Source organism: Paralichthys olivaceus, chromosome 4, assembly GCF_024713975.1.
Source record: "Paralichthys olivaceus isolate ysfri-2021 chromosome 4, ASM2471397v2, whole genome shotgun sequence".
Taxonomy (NCBI): Eukaryota; Metazoa; Chordata; class Actinopteri; order Pleuronectiformes; family Paralichthyidae; genus Paralichthys; species Paralichthys olivaceus.
The window spans coordinates 3,038,788-3,059,992 of NC_091096.1; the positions used below are offsets into that span (position 1 = coordinate 3,038,788).

The window sequence follows — 21,205 nt, forward strand, 5'->3', positions numbered from 1 at the left end:
TCATCTGGTCATCAACCTCACCGTTAGTTTATCTCCGTCCCAACGTGTCAAGTTGAGCAATCCGAGTCAAAGACCGGCAGTAACAGTAACACTGACTCTGGAGGATTGCTCCACGAGAGAAGCTGTAAAAACACACAAGCTGAGGGCAGATCCAGTCTTTGCAAAGCGCTGTGTTTACAAGTATAACAACAGTAATTATCTTACAGTTAAAAAACCAGGGGCGTGGTGGGGAGGCTTCAAACTAATAAATGGAGGTGAAGAAATCCAAGACATTTTCGTTCTTTTCCCTCCGCAACCACCAAGAATCAGTCCAGGAGCGAGGCTGCTGTACACACTTGTATCTTCTGAGACAGGGCTGAAAGATGACTCTGTGATGGTGTGACGTTACACAGAGAGACCGATGAGTAATGAGGATTTGACAGTTCATAACGGCACTAATGTGCAGAGCAAGTGTTCAGACAAGAGCGGCTCAAACACAGCTATATGCGGTGATTAAACCAAAGATGTTGAATATTGAAATATAGGCCAAACTGCAAATTAGGGCGTCAAAATGAGCAGCTCAGCAAGTTCATGTAATTACAGCTGCAGAAAATTAGTTCATAAATGCTGCGATGTGGTAAAGGAGCATTAGTCCACAATTGTAGTCGAGAGAGAGAAAACAGAAAGACGTGGTGAAAAATATCTTTAAAAACAAAACTTAAAACATGGAAATGTTTCTAATCACTATCATCATATTTCAGGATGGAAACAATAACAGTTAAAAGGTGCATGAGGGAAAATCTGCGGCTAGCCTGTAACTCAAACTCTACATTTCTGTTATTTCTAAAGCTGCATGCACATAAAAAGAGGGGAAAGTAAACCTTCCCTCCGTTAACAACACCAGCTGCACTCACACACACACAAATAAGGAAAAAAAGTGAAGCGGTTCAACTGAGCTCTCTTCCCTTAGCGAGGTAGAGTTTTTCTTTCTAAAATCTAAGAGGGAACTAAACAAGAGTTTATGTGGTGGGACCTGTTTGTCAAAGCCCTTATGTAAGCTGGATGGAAATCCCCTCTCATCCTCGAAGGGATCTACAGGGAGAGCACCAACTTGCACGATTGCTGCTGAATAAGTGCAAAGATGGGGGCAGAAATAATGTGCAGGCAGACAAGAAAAAAAACATTCCTGGGAATCACTGACAGAAAAACAGCAGTGAGGCTGTTTTTCAAGAGCAGAGCTCCGTCTCAACCCTGTGCAGCGCAAAACCCCAGATAGTCTGCGGGATCAAATTGCTCAGCTCCCTTTGTTGTGCTTGAAACACAGACAAGCTTCCCACTTTTGGCCTACTTGTTTCTCTAAAGCAACTGGAGGGGAGGGGATGGTGGGAAAAGAGGCAGGTTGCAAAAGGAGAGGAGAGGTTTGTTTGTTTCAGAGCTGCATGGGTGTGTGACAATGTCTTGCAGGGCCTCGCATTACTTAACACCGCTGGCAGGAGAGTGTTGGTGGAGAGATACTGCAGAGGTTAACAGATGGAATATATATATATATATATATATATATATATATATATATATATATAAAACATAAAAGAGCTAAGTAACTAATACTGCTGCTCTCCATCAATGTACATACAAACAGCCATTGAGGCATCCACACCAGATGTCAGATCTCTGTCCAAACGAAAACACAGGAAAACACATATCATGTGACCATCTACGCACGTACGAGGTCGTGTGCGTTCCGGTGTAAACAGGAAGCAAAGTGTTCACTCTGCAGTCGGTTGCTTAGCTACAGAAAATACAACAAAAGTAAGAGCAGGGATTTCTTTATTTGGACCGACTACAAGTGGAATTGTTACAGAGAGTAAATGTTATCAACATTAACGTTATCGTATGTTAACGTTTTTGCCTTCACCGCTGGAAGTCGAGTCGTGACGGATAAGAACCAATCAGGATCCAGCAGGTCTAGATGAAGTCGGAACTCTACAGAACTTATGCTTGAACCAGCTCTTCACACTGCAGAAACTAAATTAATTACCTGACTACAGGTCGCTTTGGACAAATGGCAGCTGTTAAATGAATTTAATGCGATGTTGAGTCGAATATTTCTATTAGTGAAGCAACATGACATTGGCAGCTATTTAGATAACTGATTGTAATCAAGAGGTAAAAGTGAATACATTCAATAAAACATATGAGTTATCTAGTTGAATGTCCTGTTGCTGCCCTGAAATCAAAGCTGACGCAGAAAGTTTACGAGCAGGAATAGAACAACAAACAATGAACAGTCCAGCTTTAAATAACAGGGATGTGATGTAACAGAGTCTTGTGTCCACTCAGTAAGAAGACTGACCACCGGACACTGGCGAGCTGTCAACTCAGCCCAGCCTCGCCTGGACGAGCGTCGGATGTTAGTTAGAGGCTGCAGCTCACACTGGGAGTCCGGCCTTGTCAAGATCAGGCTGCGCTGGAATGAACAATGTTCAGTGGCAATGAGCAACACGGCGGCGGACTCGTAAACAAAGATAAGTCAAGTGTGCGTGGGCGCGGTGGAGAATACATTGGATGGTAACAAGCACTCAACACATTCACAATACATCACAACACCGAGTTGCCAAAATAAAAGTGAAGTGGATGAATCAGTCAGGATGTTGTACGGTCGCACCCAGAAGCAGCTGCAGCTTCTTCACACTATGAAATGACTGCAGATGTATGATGTGGAGGTGCCCAGACAGCCGGTCTGGACTTAAATCAGGAAGAAACTCAAATAGCTGAGAGTTACAGCTGCTAACTGTCGGAGAAAATGATAACGTGAGAGGAATGAGAGGGAAAGAGGAATCGTCTCGCTGCGGTAACTCAGTCACAGGACTAAAGGGCTGCTGGGAGAGAGAGCTGGCTACAGACGTCCAACCGAACAAACATTTTGGTGAGCAGCCAAACAGTCAGATGGCTACAGGAGGACGGTATTTTATAAAGACTGTATTAAAAATGGTCCAAAATGATGAGAAGAGGCATATTTTCATGCTGCATATTAACTAAAAGCCTAAAAGCAAAATTAGCATAGAGTTAGCGGGAAGTAACGACATATATATATATATATTGTTATCAGGAGTTGGAAACAAAAAGCAGAAGAGGTGCATGTGCCCGAGTGAGGAGCCGCAATTTCTTCGGACTTTCTCCACCCGGTAAAAAAAGTGCAACAGAGTTGGTAAATCGCCGAGATCAAGTTGCGATGAACACTCTAAACAGTTTTCTATATGAAACCATTTGATCACGAGAGGCGTCGACCGCGTGAAAATGTGACATCAGATTTCTTTTTTTTTTTTTTTACGGTTTCAAGTAGACAGGGAAACGGAAAGTTTTCTCTGTGAGAGTGAGGTGATAACAAGCTGGTCTGAAGCTAAAGTCGTGAGGGTGTCTGACACAGCTTGTCCTGACAGCAGCTGAAGATGACACACACACACACACACAGACACACAACCTGTCTAGAAAACCTGTATTTTCTCTCGAGAGCTGATTTTAACACACGCTCTGACTGACTTCACAATCTCAGAGGTGATTTCTTTGTGCATATATATATATCGCTGATACTGATCACAGTATTTTCCTTCCAGTCAGACGGTGCCGAACAAATCCTCCTGCGAGACCAAGCTAAGCTCATGTTTGTCTGGACAGTATTAGACGTAAATTATTTACTGCACAATAATCTAATATGTGAGTAATTCTTAGGGGCTGGAAAAGGAAACTCAGCCTACTAATCTTTGGCCTCAATCCCACCATAATCCATCCATACAATACAGCCTCTTAAAATACAGTGGAGCCTGCACTTGTGGGAGAATAATGCATCTTTTAAAACCACCGACCCCAGACACCTTATCGCCCCCCCCCCCCCAGTGTATAATGATAAAAGCCGTACATGCAACAGAGCGTCAGATGTGTCATACACACAGCTTCTCTGAGATAATGTTGATTCTCCGACTGTTACAGTAGCTGCCGAGCCTCAGCCCTCACATCGGTGATTCTTTTTTTCAAGCCAATAAAACAAATCTGCGAGCGGCTACATCGCAGCAGCAGCTGTCGTTTAATCGATCGGAGCTGAGTCATTGCTGGCTTTCAAGGATAACACACTGACAACAACATAGTATAATATATAAGAGTCATTTGCAGCTGAAAAGCAAACCTGCCCATAAATTCCTCTGTCTCACATCAGAAAGACAACAAGTCATTTCCATGAAAAGTAATCGAAACATATCTGACTACAGAAAAATGGTGCTAAGTTCAACATTATTTAAATGAATATAAATATCAGTTCACATTTTGAGAAGTGCGACTAAACAAGACCTGACCTCAAGGACATTTCCCTCAGACATCTGTGTATGTGAAGATAGATTCATTATATTTAATTACTCTAAACGTTTATTACGGGTCAATCCAGCCACTTCCTCTCCTATAATGATACGATACAAGAGAAGAGCAATAAATTCACAGTTTTTGAGCTGGAAACAAAAACGTTTTGTGTTTTTGCTTAATAACTGACACCAAACCAAATAAACACTGCGAGCACAGATCACTATTTCCTATAGACTGTGTTTGCCCACCACGTTTTATTTTGTCATCTCACAGCATCATAATGAACTGAATATTTTTAGATTTCGACATAAAAGAGCTCTTAGGGAGTGTTTTCACCACAGGTTGCAGGACTCTGTCTGTCTGTGCTCACTACGCTCAGATATAAGATGTAAAAAAACAAACACAAGATATCGATAAAACTCCTACATTCAGTGGAAGCTTTTTCAGTATCTTCATCTTTGATGTAGCTTTTAAGGAAAGGAAGCAGAGTGCTGCCACTGTAGCGGTCAGTACTACACCGTGTATCATCTCTGCTCCACTGCTGTGAGCCAGCTATTGATTGGCTCACTGTACTACGGGTGTGAAATAGGAGAGGGTGCTGAGAAGCTGAGAAGTGTTAAGTACAATAGCAGGCAGGCTCACAGAGCTCCAGCTCAGCACGCACACACACACACATAGTGGAAAATGCACAGGGTAACAACTCTTTAAAACACTATATTCTGCATATTCAACATGACTATATACGACCAACAGTAGCAAAACAGTATTATATATATAAATATAATAAATTGACTAAATAAAGAAGGATCACTAAGTTGCTGCTCAATTGTCTCTATACACCAATGTTATTTTTGCAGTGTGGTTTTATCCCTGTGATAATCCCAGCAAATACCTAATCTACGCTGCTGCCACACATCTGACGGTTTAATCTGCACTGCACCGTCCGACATGCTTTCTGGAGATGATGCACCGAAAAAAGAGGATTTGCTGTCATTAAACACAGGTCTACATTTCAGGTTGGATGAAGTCGCTATCTGATAAAAGTGAGGTTGTGTAATCTGCCGTGAGTCCCGACGCCCGTCAGCTTTGTGACAAAGCAGCTTTTATGCAGCTTGTCAGTCAGAGAGAGAGAGAGAGAGAGAGAGAGAGAGAGAGAGAGAGAGAGAGAGAGAGAGAGAGAGAGAGAGAGAGAGAGAGAGAGAGAGAGAGAGAGAGGTAAAGAGTGGCAGGGTTGTCATACGTCTCTATAAAACCAAATTATGGCGCAGCAGACCCATCGATGCCATTTTATAACATGTATACTGTAGCGGTTAAAACTGTGATGTCGTTATATCACATTATATTTACAGCTTTGAGTCCCTGGTGATGAAAATAAACAGGGAGATGTAAAATGAGGAAAGTGTAACTTCTCGATTATTCAGAGGTCAAATCTGGGCGAAGGTCATTTTAAAACTAAAACATATTAGTTTGTATTTAGCCTAAATGGTGTTATAATGTTTTCACAGACTATGTGAATTTCCTGTGTGAGGACACCCGATATCAATATTTATCATAAACACTATAAGTTTAACGAGATAGGGGGACATGTTTATTCACATAAACTGCAGACTATAGACTCCTCTTCAATCAGCACTGAGATCAGCCAGTTCATCAATTGTTAAATGAGTGTGCTGCTTTTTCACATTGCAGGGAATAACGTTCTTACTAAGTTTTTAAAAATCCTCCAACAACGTTTTATGGAAGCTTTATAAAAGAAAAGATAAATCTTGGATGTGCTGCGCGATGGTGAGTTTTGCTTGTGGAATTAGAAATTCATATTTTTGTGGATAAAAAAAATCATCTTGGTTGAGAAACAAGTGTTTAAGATAAAGAAAGCAGAGCAATTTTAAAACTGGGCATTGAATCAACATAAACCTGCGTCATATTCTGCTGGTTGTTCAGTGTTGATCCCCGATAAAAGGTGTTTGAAACCGATTTTAGCAGCCAAAACACTACAGGCCCCCCCCCCAAAAAGGTATTTAGGTCAGGTTTATTTTCCATCTACATCTCCACATAAAAAGAAGAGAAGGAACAGCCTTTGTTCTTGTGTGAGGCATCACTTAAAATGTGCCTGGTCACTGCAATTACAGTCCTGCTTCTCTAGTTAATTAAATTGTCTTTGGCTCATGAGGGTTGAATGAAGCCCCCGTGCACATCTCGGCTTCCTTTGGCCAAATCCACCACGTCGCTCTGTACTCCTTCAGAGCTGGAGGTGATAACGGCTCTGAGCACTATGACACTTTGCCTTTGACACGTTTCTGTGTTTTTGTATTTCAGGAAATGTCAAGTATAGATGACAGAACAGAAAAAGCAGAAGAGAAACTGCCTGCTGACCGACCGTGAACGGGCGTACCTCCATTCAGTGCTGATTCAGGCTGAGTCAAGACAAAACAATTATTCAGTTCTAGTCAGTTCTTAGTAGATAAAATTTCCTCTCACCAAAGGATTTGCTTCTTTGCTTGTGACACAAAAACTGAATATATTTGGGGTATGGACAGCTCGTTGGACAAAAAAAGGCAAATCAGCACATTGTTTAGATATTATTCAGCAAACAATTAATCAATTATTCCCAAAAAATAATCACACTTACAGGATTTAATTTGCTGTAGTGCCGTGTAGAGCACCAGACTCTTTCACAGCTTCGATGTGTGTGGATTGTCTCATTTCTGCACATTTAAAACTATTATTGAGAAATTTAAAGGGGTGCAGAGATACATCCCTCCAATATGTCCCTGCTGTGACTGTATGCTGATGGGAAAGAAAGATTTGTGTTGGTTTCCATCACCAGCAGAGTCCCACAAATATCACGTGCAGTTCAACCAGTGACAGAGAAGCCAAAAGAGCATGTGCGCTTGCCGCCGGACACAAACCATGACCTCCGAGGGTCTGTGGCGTTCGGTTATCTGATATGATTCAGTGTGAAAACTCCCCGGTGAGGCCAAGCTTTTCATTAGCATGGAGCCAAGTGTGGGAGGGCGCCTCGGACTGTTCCCTGCCCACTCGGCTGTAGTGCGGCCCGCAAACAGCACCGGCAGAAAAACATTATGCAACCGCCATGCCCATTGTGTACAGCGGAAGGGTAACCACGGCAACAGTACTCAGACACTGAGCAGAGGAACCAGCGCTGGTTGGAGGAAGGAAGAGTGTGATAGATAATACTGTGTGGGTGTGAGTGTGTTTGTGTAGAGATAAAGATTTTGTCAGGATGTCCTAATGAAGTTTTTCCTCACCCCAACACCTATTCTTTCATCACTGTTATATCTATTAGGTATATTAATGCCACAATATTAATATCCAAGGTCCATATTCAAGGGCCGCCTCCTGCAGAGGCTACATTTAAAGACCGACCCTTTTGTTTGACACTTAAAATGTCAGTCAAGTTTGAATTCAAACAGAAGACGTGAAAAAGACATCACGAAGATGTGGCACAAGATGAAAAGAGTTACTGACTCAGCACATGAGATTCACATTTTCAGCGTATAAAAGCGTTTTGAGGTCAGTAAATGAGGGGAAAGAGAGAGGGTACAATATCTGACCGACGTAACTGGCCAGACTTGATCCAGGAAGCTCAGCACCTTAAACCCAGAGGCCGCTGGGACATCATTAGCTCGCACACGGCTGCAGAGTATAGGCGTATAGACTTTCTCCACTCGCGGCTGTTTTACAGTTCAACGTGAAGTCAGCACAGACTGAGACGGTCGCAGCTTAAGAAACTACACAAGCGACAGCACTGACAGACAGATTACTGACAGAGAGCTAAATGAGAGGCAGGCAGTGTTTGCCCTTGTCTCGTAGCCACAGTGAAAAGCCATTCAATGTGTCAGAGGAATGTCATTCACCTCCCCCAGCCCTCAGGTTTTAAGGCAGTGGCAACAATGGAAACATTGTGCTTAAAGGTAAAGAGAGGTGAAAGGTTTCTCTTACCGTCCACAGAGCTGTTATGATCTACAGCCTCTGAGATTCCCCAAACATTTTACTGTCAAAAAAAAAAAGACCTCCTGACCTGACAAGACCCAACAGTGCACTTATAGAACGACATAATCATCTGGAGATAATTGCGACAACCTATTAGATAACGTAATAAGTGAAAGTACTGGAATTGAAGTTCATCCTTCTTATTCTACGTCTTTAATACACATATTCTGAATCTGAAAGCACCGTTGCCTCATAAATTACAAGGCTTTAATTGTTCTCTTGGCTGGTGACAAAACACTCAGTGGACACGAAGCGTTAACTGAAATCCATATTAATAAACTTGAGGGACTGATTAGAATCGCTTTAGACAGAGCGAGGCTCGTACATCACTGCACATTTCACACAACGTCACACTGAGTATTGTCACGCTTTCACCTTCTCTCACATCTCGATGACTTCGAGTGGCCAGTATCTTTCCAGAGATGGCCTCAGTATTGTTTTAAAATCTCCTCATGATAACACTCAACATGCCAGAAAACAGGAACATGACGAACCGGTGTTTTCCCCAGGAAACTAGTTAGCAGAGGTAGTTCCTCTTTTCTAATTATCAATGTAGTTATGATGGTTAAAACAATCTAGCTTATCTGAGGCAGCAAGGAACTATGTGATCAATAGATGCGGTACAGAGATGATAGATATGACAGAAAATGTCTGGTCAACTCTACAGTCATAACCACAAACATTCGATATTCAACTCACATCCTATTATTCTTACACTAAGCTAAATTTAACTGATCATATCAAACACATATCTTGGATCCTCTGAATTTTCGCAGGCCTACGCAAAGGCCCAACAGTCCCCTTGTGAATCCATGTTTAACTCCCGATTTTAATTTGGATCTGTACGGAATTAAATACACTCAACACACACAATCCACCCCCTCATCCAGATCCACACCAAAAACAAACGCAGACGACAACACAGCCTCCTCGGCGGAGGTAATAGCGATCAGCATCAGTCTTTCGGGTTTGCATTTAATCGGATATTTTTCATCATAGTGGTTGAGCACCTCTCAGCTGGTCCTTAGAACAAGGAAAGGCTTTGCTTCACCTGTTCTTCTGCAAATACCGATGTGCTCAGCTTGTTAAACACATGATATCAGGCAGCGCATATGAAATGAAAGAAGTGCAAGACGGTTGTTCTGACAACCAAGGATGTGTGTGTGTGTGTGTGTGTGTGTGGGGGCTGTTAGTGCTTCAGCTGGTCCATCCGTCGTCTCCTGTTTTATTCTTTGTGCTTGCTCTTTAGAACAGGGCCCCTATACGTCCGCTGATACTGACATTCAGCAGGTTTCGAGGCACTTAGCTGTCGTGACTCAGGGAAAGACGGCAGGCATGCAGACTGGTTTCGTAGGTTTTGCAAAAGACGCTATGTGCTGGTGTGTTATTATGAGACAAACTGACAAGTAGGCAAGAGATGACGTACAAGTGTTTGATGAAGACTTTACTTTATGAATAAATGACTGGGAGATTAAGGGAGCTGGATTTCCTCACCTGCAGTCTGACCTTGCAGACATTAATTAAAAGTGAACCGAGTTTTGAAAAGCCCTTGCCCTTTCTTTTGATCATTTTAAAGCAGAAACGCATCAGAGACGGCACAAAGAGACCGCTGATCTTCAAGGAAAGGATTTTCAAGGAAACCAAACAATGACAGACACTCTGAGCATGAACACAGTCAAGGCAACTCAGAACGACCCATCTAGAAACAGGCAACAGAAAATGTTTGGCATGACACACACTTAACAGCACAACGGCAGCTTTTGAAGCTTTAGAATAAATCACAACTGAGGCCAAAAACAATAACTACAGCTCAGAGAGAAAAACCACAGTAGATAAATGGACTGACAGCTAAACAATAAGCTCAGTCAACCTGAGCCAGTCACCGTGAGTCATTATTTAGTGATTATTTGCATGATTTTAAGCGCTACAGCCTCTTCAAAGCTTTGGTTCTGGTCCACTCTCTCCTTACACCTCACTTACAAACAGAGCTGATCGAAGAGGCACTTCAACAGAGTCTACTCTAATGTAATGCTGGTCGCTATAAGACATTTCACGTTGAAAGGGATAGAAAACTTCCTCCACTGACCTTTACATTGTGCAGATAAGTAAGTTAGTAAGTAACGAGCCTGCTGCTTTTGCTTTCACATTGATAATGTCTTATTACAAGTCAAACAGAGACTAATGGCTCCTTTAAGCTCTGCTTGGCTCTGACAGAAACACCAACACAAGCTCTAACATTAGTGCCAGGGTTGCACGTAGCTCTTTAAATCTTAATTCTAATCCCAGTTTGAAAATGGCTTTTCTGAGGCTAAAACCTGGTGCTCGTTGCAGATCCTGTTGTTTAGCTCAGGATTAAAAACTCAGACTGTGGAACAGCATTTGATTAACTTTATTAATAAATCACCCATCTCTGTCCAGGTGCCGGTCAAAAGGTTTCTCAATAACCAGTGGGTATCCTGCCCGTGCTGCTCCGCTTCAGCTAATAGACTGATGCTGATAATGGTTGAGCTTTGAAACTAACAACCTTTATTCACATTCTTATTTGTAAAAATGAACCCACGCAAACAAATAACTCCATTCATCAGAGAAGTGTAGAGGCATAAGTTAGTTTTTTCTTAGTGTTAAAAAGAATAAAACACTCTTTGGAAAACGTCTAACGAAGAAAAGGTCAGTGCATCAAAATTAATGGGCTCCTTGTTCAAACCGCTGTTAAAAAATCAAACGCAGACACAGCAAACACAACATGAGGAAGAGTTTACTATTGAACCTGCGTATTCACTGCCTGCATGTACTGACTGACGAGAGAGAACACTGCTGACCACCGCTTTGACATTTCGTCTTTAACACCCCACAACAAACCTTCACAGACTTTCTGATGTATATACACAACAGCCCACGCTTTATGTCCAACATTCAACTGCAGCTCTGGTCCTCGACAAGGTGGCAGGGTTGTTTATATCTTAACATACGGTGACTGCTCATATGAAATACCCACAACTTTTACTGTTTATTCAAGACAAATAGGTTGTTTCTGCTTCTGTGTCACACTCTATGTTTGAGAGGATTTTTCAGACAAATACAGTGGGCGAATGAAAAGCTACTAAACAACAACAGAAAACAGCCGAGTGCAGTGTTTTAAATTCATTTTCACACCTGAAAGTCTGAACCAAGATTATTTCTTTGTTCCATTTGTTCCACGCTTAAGAATTTTGTATGAGATACGTACATCCTGTCGTCATCCCCTGCGTCTATCTATACTTGACATTGATCAATTTCTATTGCCACTGCAATATTATGTTATTAATACCAGCATCACCAACTGCAGGATCTGTACTCTAATCTTCGGGGGTGAAGACTGGGAAAGATCCTGCGAGCCACTTCCACTTCTTTTTCTTCTTCTATCGTTTAATGCTGTCTCAACTTCGTGCCCTTGGACCACCTCCAGGTTAAATTTTGCTTTGAACTCTGAATTATTGGGTTATATTCCTAAAAAATTCTTCATACATGAAAGTGTATATAGTTTGACATCCTCCCAGGGAACTGTCTTCAAGTTGAGTGGGCGAGCGTGTGTGAGAACAGAGATTTTACAGAGTAATAAAATAAATAAATAATGATAACACATCGGAGTGTTACATAACATCCTTTGAATGCAGTAGAAAAGGTTTGCACCATTCCCTCCACACAGAATAACACTTCTACACAATTCTTTTTGATCGACGATACGTTTTCTATGGTCAATGGAATGTAAACGTACAGTTAACTCACGTACAGTCAGCACATTCATTAGTGTCCGTTGCAGGGGGAAAGATCTTGTGACGGCGTATTAGGGAGAGTGCAACAGTAACTCAAGGAGGATGAAAGACAGAAAAGAAGAAAGTTGTCTTTCCCCCAACAGCTACAGTTCCTCAGTTTCAACGCTCCACTGCCCAGAGATCTCTCCTAATTGAACACAAAGGGCTTTAGCTCCCCCCACCATCCCCAAGTGCACACACACATATATATACATACACACATGTAAAGAGCGTGACACTCAAGCCATTCACCCGCTAACACAGTTGGCAGGGATCCAATTATCCTCCATTGACTGCAGACGTTAATTGAAAATAACTCATTAAGCTCCTCGAGGACATTCCAAGAGTCAGATTTCAATTTGACGTGCAAGCTGACCGCAATTTGAGGAGTCTGACAGACGAGGCTTAAGTCATCAAGGGAGAGGCGGACAGACTGGCCTTTAAGACGTAGAGTGTAAATGTGCATCATTCTATAATTTAAAAAAGAAAAACAAACCTTATGCAGTTCTTACTTCACTTATTCTTATTTTTCTACCAATTCTCTCTTACATGAGGATCTTGAGGTCATGGGAATATTATCATGCCTCTCTGACTCACTCTCTCCTTACTACACTTGGCAACACTCAGCCTGAAGATCGGTGTCCTTTCACAGTCAGTGAGTAAATAAGCGTTACAGCTAAATGACTAAAGTGTAAATACATGCAGGATAGTTGCAGCCACACAAAGGTAGATTGTCCGAGATGTCTGAAGCTGTAATGTGGTCGGTAATTCCCTGCTGAGCTCAGGCACAGATGTGGTCACTGCTTGGCTTATTGATGCAAAGCCTTTGAAGGGGACCAGCAGTGGTGAATTCCATTAGGAGCTGAGATCCTGAATAAGTAACCAATGATTTGGAGAATTTAATCACTGATTTATTTGTTTGGTATTATCACAGTTTCGCCAGGAGGCTCAACAGCGAACTCACTATAACATAAGCAATTCACCGAACGACAGTTGGTTTTATACTTCCAATAATTCCAGTTCTCCAACTTTCTTTCTGCACCTGTGTACGGCTGGTTAAAAAAAGAAAGTGGCTGGATATCCAACATGCAGTATAAAGCTGCAGTAGTCCACACTAGCAAAGCCTGAATCTAACATTATGAAATGTTCCTGCCAGACCCGTAGTAAAGTGTCTGGAGCCCAATTGAGAATAAAGCAGGAAAGTGTTTAGACTATACAGTGAGCGAGTGGGTGTGTTGATAATGTTTCAAGCGTGCAACAAACATGAAACTGGAAGAATACAAATATCTCAGGATGAAAACAACACGTAGAAGAAGCAGGCGAAACAAAGAAAGACAAGATTTGAGAGCTTTTGGTGACATGTGCAGAATGTACACGTCATGTATTGCCTCCTTCAGGCTACCCAGGCACCCCCCCCCCTTCACCTAAATGTTGTGGAAATGTCCTTGTTATTCTGATCCGAACAATATCCTGCTGCACTCTGCGGGAAAGGCAAACCGTCCAAAATTGGGTCTGGATATTTTCTGGAGTTCATATCTGAAAACCGCTTAAGAGACAGGATTATATTGAATAAAGTCTGTCTCCACACATTCATCTCTCAAGACTGTATTCACTGAATCAGCCTCTCCCACACCCTCTGGCTCATTATGCTGATCACACGGCTCAGTGTGGCCACATACTAATGAGGGTTCGATGCTCGGATTCACAAGGCTTCGGTTCCACCATGCATAAACACCAAGCCAGGCATGTCAGTGAGAGGATAAAGTCACTGCTTGGGTGAATTTTCCTATTTCCCCATTTTTCCAAAACAAACAGGCTTCATTCCCTATTCCAGCTGGAGTCAGAGCTGGAGGACAGGCAGATCAAAAGGCTTTCAGTCTTCGAGCGAGCAAGGTATCATAGTGCAGATCTCTGCTGCTGTAATCGAGTCAATGAATACACTGACTCACCAGGTTTTATCATAAGCTAAATGTAGTTTATCCAAATTTCATCCAAATCATTTGGCATGTATTTCATTGATGTCATACCACGAGTGTTGTCATTACCATCTTTCCATTAGGCAATTCTCTGATCGACCTCTGGCCCCAGTTATTTGCAGGGCTCACATTTTTGGTTATTAAAAAAAAAAAGTTTTAACTCGGCTCAGACAGTGATCAAATATTTCTGCCAATTATGGAAAAAGTAAAGAAAAGTGTACTGACATCACAACATCAGCTTTCTGACCCGCTTAATCATTTCCAGATGTTGATCTAACGATTTATTGTGATGATTGGTTGTTAATCTGTATTTTAATCATTAAGTTGAGTCCTTAATTGCAGGAGGCAGAAAGATCATGTGTCAATCAACTGTCTGGTTGCTCAGTGACGTCCACTGGGGTGTGGGACAATGGTAATCGCCACCCGTGACCTTTAATTTAAAATGCATTACAGTGAAAAGGTAAAGATAATCACCTCCTTTGAGCTACAGGATTTAATCTAAGCATGTAACGTAATAATATATTGTTTTTACAAAGATTTCATGAGGTGGTTCCAGGTTAAATCAGTATTGTTTAACATCAATCTAACAGCCATTAAAGACCCAGCTGAATGTCAAAACAGGAAGTGTTATCACATACTTGAGTCACACCGTGCATTGTCTCAGTGTGTCACATTAAAAACTTGCCTCTCAAACCGAACATGTTTTTTTATTAACAACTGATGTAATAACCTGAAACTGGTTCAATGAAAAGCCGAACCCTTGGACTCAGAAGTGAAAAGTGGTAACGCTGCATTTACATGACAGCGCTGCAGCTCCCCGGGGTCGAGGGGGAGGATTAGGGTGGGACGGGTGAGTGACAAGTCTCATCAAGGCCACTCCTGCCAGAGACTGCCCCTCCACCCAATAATACAGTAATATAGTAGGGGGGTATATCTAGGTCAGTAGCTGGGGCACTGTCTGCACAGAGTGAATGTACGGTATTGGCTGGTGCCCAAAAGAAGGATGTCACAGTTACGGTAGTGAATATTCTGTATTTATTCATTTATTTATTTTTACTGGTCAGCATAAAGACAACCAGTTTCCTGAGGGGAAAAATTAGATTCTGAAAGACACTGCAGTTTAACACAGGACCAATGTGGATGTAGAGCATATAATCCTGTTTCGTATTCATAGAAATGTGTCTTTGGGGTGATTTTGCTGAGGAATAACCCGAATGCAGCACCACGCTTTCATGCTGACTTTGTTCATTTGCATTGCAGAATCCTGTCTGAAATACTTCAATCCCTCCTCCCCCATGGATGGCAAAGGCACGCCCAGACGCACACACACAGACACACACCTTAAACGAGGGCCGATTGGTAGAGAGACACGGACACAGATTAATGCAGACTAACGACAGAGGCTGAGCACTGCAGAAAATATAAGTGTCCATCTGCCCTGTGGACCAGATGAAAGAAACACTGCATGCATACCAGAGTGGGCTAATAACATCTTTCTCTCTGCAAGACCGTCAGAAAGTGGCTGAGTCAGTGGGTCTCCAAACAAATGACAACACGGAAAATCCAACAGTAATTCTCCTACGTCCGTTTCTTCATGCAGGCTTGGATGCTGCTTGTGTTTCTAACCCGGCTGAGGTCACGCTGAATGACTGCATTCTATGGTTTGACAGATATAAAGGTTTGCTGATATTCTACACTGATACAGGCCTCGTATGAAAGATCAAATATCTACCACTGACGTGATGGGGGTTTCCCTCTGCCATGGAAGAATTCTTGGTAAAACCTACAATTAGACTTTTTTTTTTGCACCTGAAAACTCACTCTTCATTATAAAAGCTGCTCAGTGTCCCAGATTTCACCCCAATCCCCAAACAACAGCAGAGAGTCCACTGAGAGTTGCTTGGACACATTAGCATTACTCACAACAACAACATTCTGGGGTAAAATTTGAATATTCGTCTTCTTTGGGATGAAATTGATCACTGTTATTCTATTATTGATTATTCTGCTGGGCATTTTTTTGATCAATCGCTCTATGAAATGAAAAAAATGCTTATCTCGGCTCCAGAAGAACTAACAGTGACATCAACATCCCACCAGAAACAAAAACTATTCAGTTTAGACTCATATGGAACTAAAAAGGTTAATCTCTCTTAGAAATAGTTGTATTTGCAGATAAATCTTCTGATGATCGACTAGTCAATGAATCGTTGCAGTTCTAAAATAAATGCACTGTGTAGTGAATATAGGGACCTGGCAGACATAACAAGGTTGGGAGCCAATGCCTAACCATCAATGAGCCCCTATTCTTTAACTGAAGGCTTTCGAGTTCCCTTTATTCACTCATTCATCCCACTTGTTTGTATAACTTGCATAAAGCCCAGTGACTTGTTCTACCTGTGGACAAGGAGATATCTTTTTTTCTTTTAGCCGATTCAAAAAAACATGTTTTTATTTCTCTTCATGAGTGGATGCATTTTCAAAAGTAGGCTAATGCTGAAGTACAACTGCACTTGTATCTAGGGGGCTTCATGGATTAACCAAGCTATGAAAGTAGGCTGTATATTAATCTTCATATCAAGCTGTAGTCTTGAGCTCCACCCAAGTCATGCATGTCTAAGTCTACAGTCTCTTAATAACATCCTGCAAGCTGATGTCTTTAAGACAGAGCTGAGATATATTTACAAGAAAAGCAAATGTGTGGTTGATATAATAATTCAATATCAGAAAATTCAAGATTACTTTATTATGAAGGCAGATAACATGATAAAACTTGATTTCCTTATCAAACCACATTAGAGAATAACAGATTCTAGTGTTGGAATGGCGACCATATGAGACTATCACAAACACGTAACGTCTCTTTACCTCCAGCCAGAAATTCAATCCCATTACACAAAGCTCCGCAATCGTCTCCATTACCAAGGTAGCATAGTGAAGCAGCTACAGCAACTTAAACTCTCCACTACAGTGCAGGAAGGTGAGCGCTAAAAGGACAAGCTGTGTTTCCAGACAGGTCCCATGAGAGAAGAAAACAATTGGTTGCTTTTGGAAAACGTGTCACTTTGATAACCAGGCACGAAGAGATCCATTTCCAGGTTTCTGAAAGTCATATGAGAAGGCATCTGCAATCCACTGCGGCCACTAGAAAGAGAGAGTGCACAACTCCACCAAGAGCAAACAGTCCCCTTAAATTCAATAGACTGTCAAGATGGACAACATCTGTCCACGTCCTCCCACTATCCAGAAATGAAATATCCCTGTTTCAAACGCTGTCATCTGGCAACAATGTGAGTCTCAGCTGTCAGTCGTGATGTTTTACCACATCAAATATGTAATTAAAACCAAATTTACTGGACTGGGCATATATCAGTATGATATAAACTACCTAAAAAAACAGAAACCATCATGTACTTTCACTTCTTAGTTTGGCTCCTGTCCCATTCAGTGCATGGGCGGGGGGTTATGACCTATTCTGCTGCCAGAACCCAGGGGGTGATTGAGACACTGTGGCTCCAATTTTGGTTCGCTGTCATGACGTCCATCTTCATATCCAGTTAATGAGCAGCACCAAATTGCACACAGTCATTGAGATCCATGAATTATTCACTGGGAAAATGTCAAAAAAACACAAAAAAACGCCCTATTTTGCAATGTTAACAAGGGCAATAACCAAATCTGTGCCAAAATGTAATGGGTACTTTCTTTGCTCATGTTGAATCCTTCAAACAAGTTCCAGGGAAATCTGTTCACGAAAAAACAAACAAATGGAGATGGAGCGAAAACATAAACTCCTTGTAGTAACAAATGCACCCTGGCAGTAAAGGTGAGCTGGAAGCCAGGCGGCCATATTTATTGTCAGGACAGCAAATCAAGGATATCACTTACTCTTCAGCCTTTGTGTGACCGCACTGCTTTGTAAGAATGAAAACAGCCGTCCTGTCAAACTGTTTCATCGACATTCATCCCGACTGTCGAGCTGAGCTTCAGTGTAAATCCTCTCCTAGTAAAGACGCACAGCGATACCGTCTACCCCCCCGCCCCCCCCGTGCAATAAAACCTGGAAGGGGAAGCTACAGTAAACGCCATCCTCTTCATCACTGACAATGATGCATTATAGACTGCATTAATCAGAGCTTATCAGATGCAGTCAGACTGGGGGGAAGCACTCACAAGCGTAATGTGTGTGTGTGCAAGCTTGGCTGACTTATGCATTAGAGAGTATGCATTAGTGTTTGTTGGACTAACGCCATCTGTATGCAGTGCTGTGGGTGCATTTAAGACACTGAATATAGTAAATGGGTTAAAATTAGAGCTGCGAGATCACTTGATTAATTGATTAGTTCAGTGATTGCCAACCTTTTCTATCCCCCACAGTTCTTTATCACACCCCTCCGATTAGTGGGATGACTTCATGGTATCTCACTGGAGAGAAAATACTGCTCTAAGTGAATCCATACAAGACCTTCAGGAATTATTTATGGTCAGACTCTATTTTTTCCCCCTTTAAGACGGTGACAGAAACTGGACATTCAACCATTTGCGGGATCTTTACTTCAAGATTTTTGTTGTTTTTACTGTTTTAATAAACTTACAACTGAGGTTGAATATGCAAATTTGCGATCCTACATTTTCCTCCTAAATAAATGTATCAGTAATTTCATTTTTCTTGCCATGTACCTTTTTACAACTGCACGAATTTCCCCTCCTTCCATTATATTAGTTGAAATTATCATTAATGGTCATTTTAGAGGCAAAAACACCAAACTGTTCCAATTCTAGCTGCTCAAATTTGCTGCTGTACTTTCACTCACATGATTGTAAGGTGAATATATTTGGATTCGGGGCTAAAATCTAAGTACCGCACATCGACACTTATCACCGATGTCTCTTTTATATCGGTGTCTTTCCATGTGGTCTGCGTCTACTGTGTGTATGGCTCCTTGTTTGACCCTGAGATGTTAGCATTCAGTTTTGCATCCATCAGGTGTTAAAAACGTCACCAACACGCCCCACTTCCTCATGTTGAATCCGGATAATCTCCTGCTGTTTTTCTCACATGGGCTCATGGGGGATATTGTTTTTACTTTGGCTTGGCAGGTGAAACTCAGGAGAATGTCCGCAGCAACTGACTCAGACATTTACCTTCTGTCACATACAGGAGGTTAATTGCAGGAGAATATTCGGAGTTCGGCAGAAAGCAGCTAATGACGGATACAGATTGTTAAATTGCGTTGTTGTTTTAAATGCACTGGTGCAGGATCAGTGTTCAGGGCTGTATTCACGATGCAAGGCTGAATAGAAGATGTTTTCCCCGGCGTCTCATCCACCTTCTCCCCGTGAAAAGAGGCCAGTTCACACGCATTAGCAACAGGAACAATATCGGGAACTCACCTGCCCAGCTCGTCTCCGATTTCATAAAATTCCTCAACATTTTCCTGGTTGAAAACAGTCATGGTGTCCAGGCGCTTCCTCCGCGGAGAACCACACGGCGCACCGGCTCTTCACAGCGGCACCATCCCTACCAGGAGCCCCCGGTCCGGGCAGGGTTACAGCCGACAGTCCCCCTCATCGTAGCCGGGGGTGTGCGGGGGCTTTGTGGAGACCGAGGGGAAAAGGACCTCGACTGTGACTGGGGGAGGAAATGAACGTGTTTAGGAGGAGGAAGAAGAAAAACACGGTGGGTCAACAAAAGGAACACGAAATGAACCTGCACCTCCGGGGCGACGTCACGACTCCCGGACCTGGTCTCTCCTTCCTCCCGCACCTGATCGCTCCTTCCTCCCGGTGCCTGCTCTCCCCTCCAGGAGCCACTTTACCTCAGACACCTGCCGGGGTTAGAAACAGAAAACAGCCGCGTGACTACCAGTGTGTCGGTGGGTGGGTGTCGGTGGGGAATGCTAACAAGCCCCCGGGAGAAGCGTGGTGTAGCCATGGGAAACACGCCGACCTCCGCCTCCCTCCCTCCCTCCCTCCTCCTCCGCCTCTTTCCCGGTGCTTCCAGAGCAGCCTGCCCCGGTAAAAAAAAAAAAAAAAAGTCACGTTAACATCCCCGTTCAACAACAACCCGGGAGGAACCGGGAGACACGGGTTCGTTAAACCAGCAGCTCCCTGAATCAAACGCAGTCAGGGGGGGATTCACGAACACTAACGTTAGCTGCCTCCGTGCGTTTCCTCCCGTGGTAAAACTACTCAGACGCCTTTCGGTGAACACCGGGTGGAGTCTCTTACGGTGGTCCGGTGTTGGGGGGGGGGGGGGTCCCACCTCTCCGGTGCAAGCCCAGCGGCTCAGGCGGGTGTTGTAGCGGGAGGCAGTGCTCCGGGCTCCGGGCTCACGGACTCGAACCTTCGGACTGAACGAAGAGAAATCAACGTTAACAATGCGCGGCGGTCTGCTGCTGCCGCCGCCTTCAGGGGCCGTGGGGAAAAAAAAAAAAACTCGGCGGATACCACTCGGATACTTCACGTTACATCGAGACACCGCTGACATCACTTCACGTTACACCGCTGATGTAAAACTCAGTGGACAATCGTGTCCCGTTGGATTTAATTTAAACTCAGCTGCGAGGTTTATTTGTTTGTTTTTGTTTTTTAAATGTTAAGAAAAACCACATTTATCCACGCGAAAGCAAAACATTACCGTGTTTTTTTTGCAGGCACGTAAACGCAGCACCAGTACCTGTCAGCTGGATGGCAGAAAATATTTTATTATAATATTTATATAGATATTTATATATTTATATATATATAAAGATACCCATGGACAACCATTCATTTATTTAATGTCAACATAAAGAATGTTACATGACATTATCTTTGTTTTAGTTTGACAGTTGAATTAAATGTCATAACACTCATGGACACTTAAAACTAATGTCTTTATTGTCAGGAGTCATTTTGTGTCAAGATACAAACCTATTTATTATCATATTTATAAAGACAAAAATCTCAGAATCAATGTTCTAAGAATCATTCATTGTCTTGAGTCATTTAGTGAAAACATACAAAATCAGAGCATATTCAGCATTTTCTTTTCTTTTAATACACATTAACTTAATCAATTTCGTGAATTCCTTTATCGTCTTGTCATATTTT

The 21,205-nt window shown here is 42.4% G+C and overlaps 1 protein-coding gene across 4 annotated transcripts in view; it reads right to left on the reverse strand.

Annotated features, from left to right (window-relative positions):
• Positions 1 to 20,548, reverse strand: part of dapk1 (death-associated protein kinase 1) — a 55,624-nt gene extending 35,076 nt beyond the window's left edge. For 2 of the 4 annotated variants that reach the window (XM_069522961.1, XM_069522958.1), the window contains exons 1-3: positions 20,342 to 20,548; positions 19,827 to 19,938; positions 19,505 to 19,742 (exon numbers count right to left, since the gene is read on the reverse strand). In XM_069522961.1, the coding sequence (XP_069379062.1) occupies positions 19,505 to 19,566 (62 nt within the window). In that variant the 5' untranslated portion in view covers positions 19,567 to 19,742; positions 19,827 to 19,938; positions 20,342 to 20,548. Of the gene's footprint in view, positions 1 to 19,504; positions 19,743 to 19,826; positions 19,939 to 20,262; positions 20,282 to 20,341 lie in introns of those variants that run through there. The other 2 variants (XM_069522959.1, XM_069522960.1) reach the window with 2 other exon arrangements.
• Between the last annotated feature and the right edge of the window lie 657 nt (positions 20,549 to 21,205).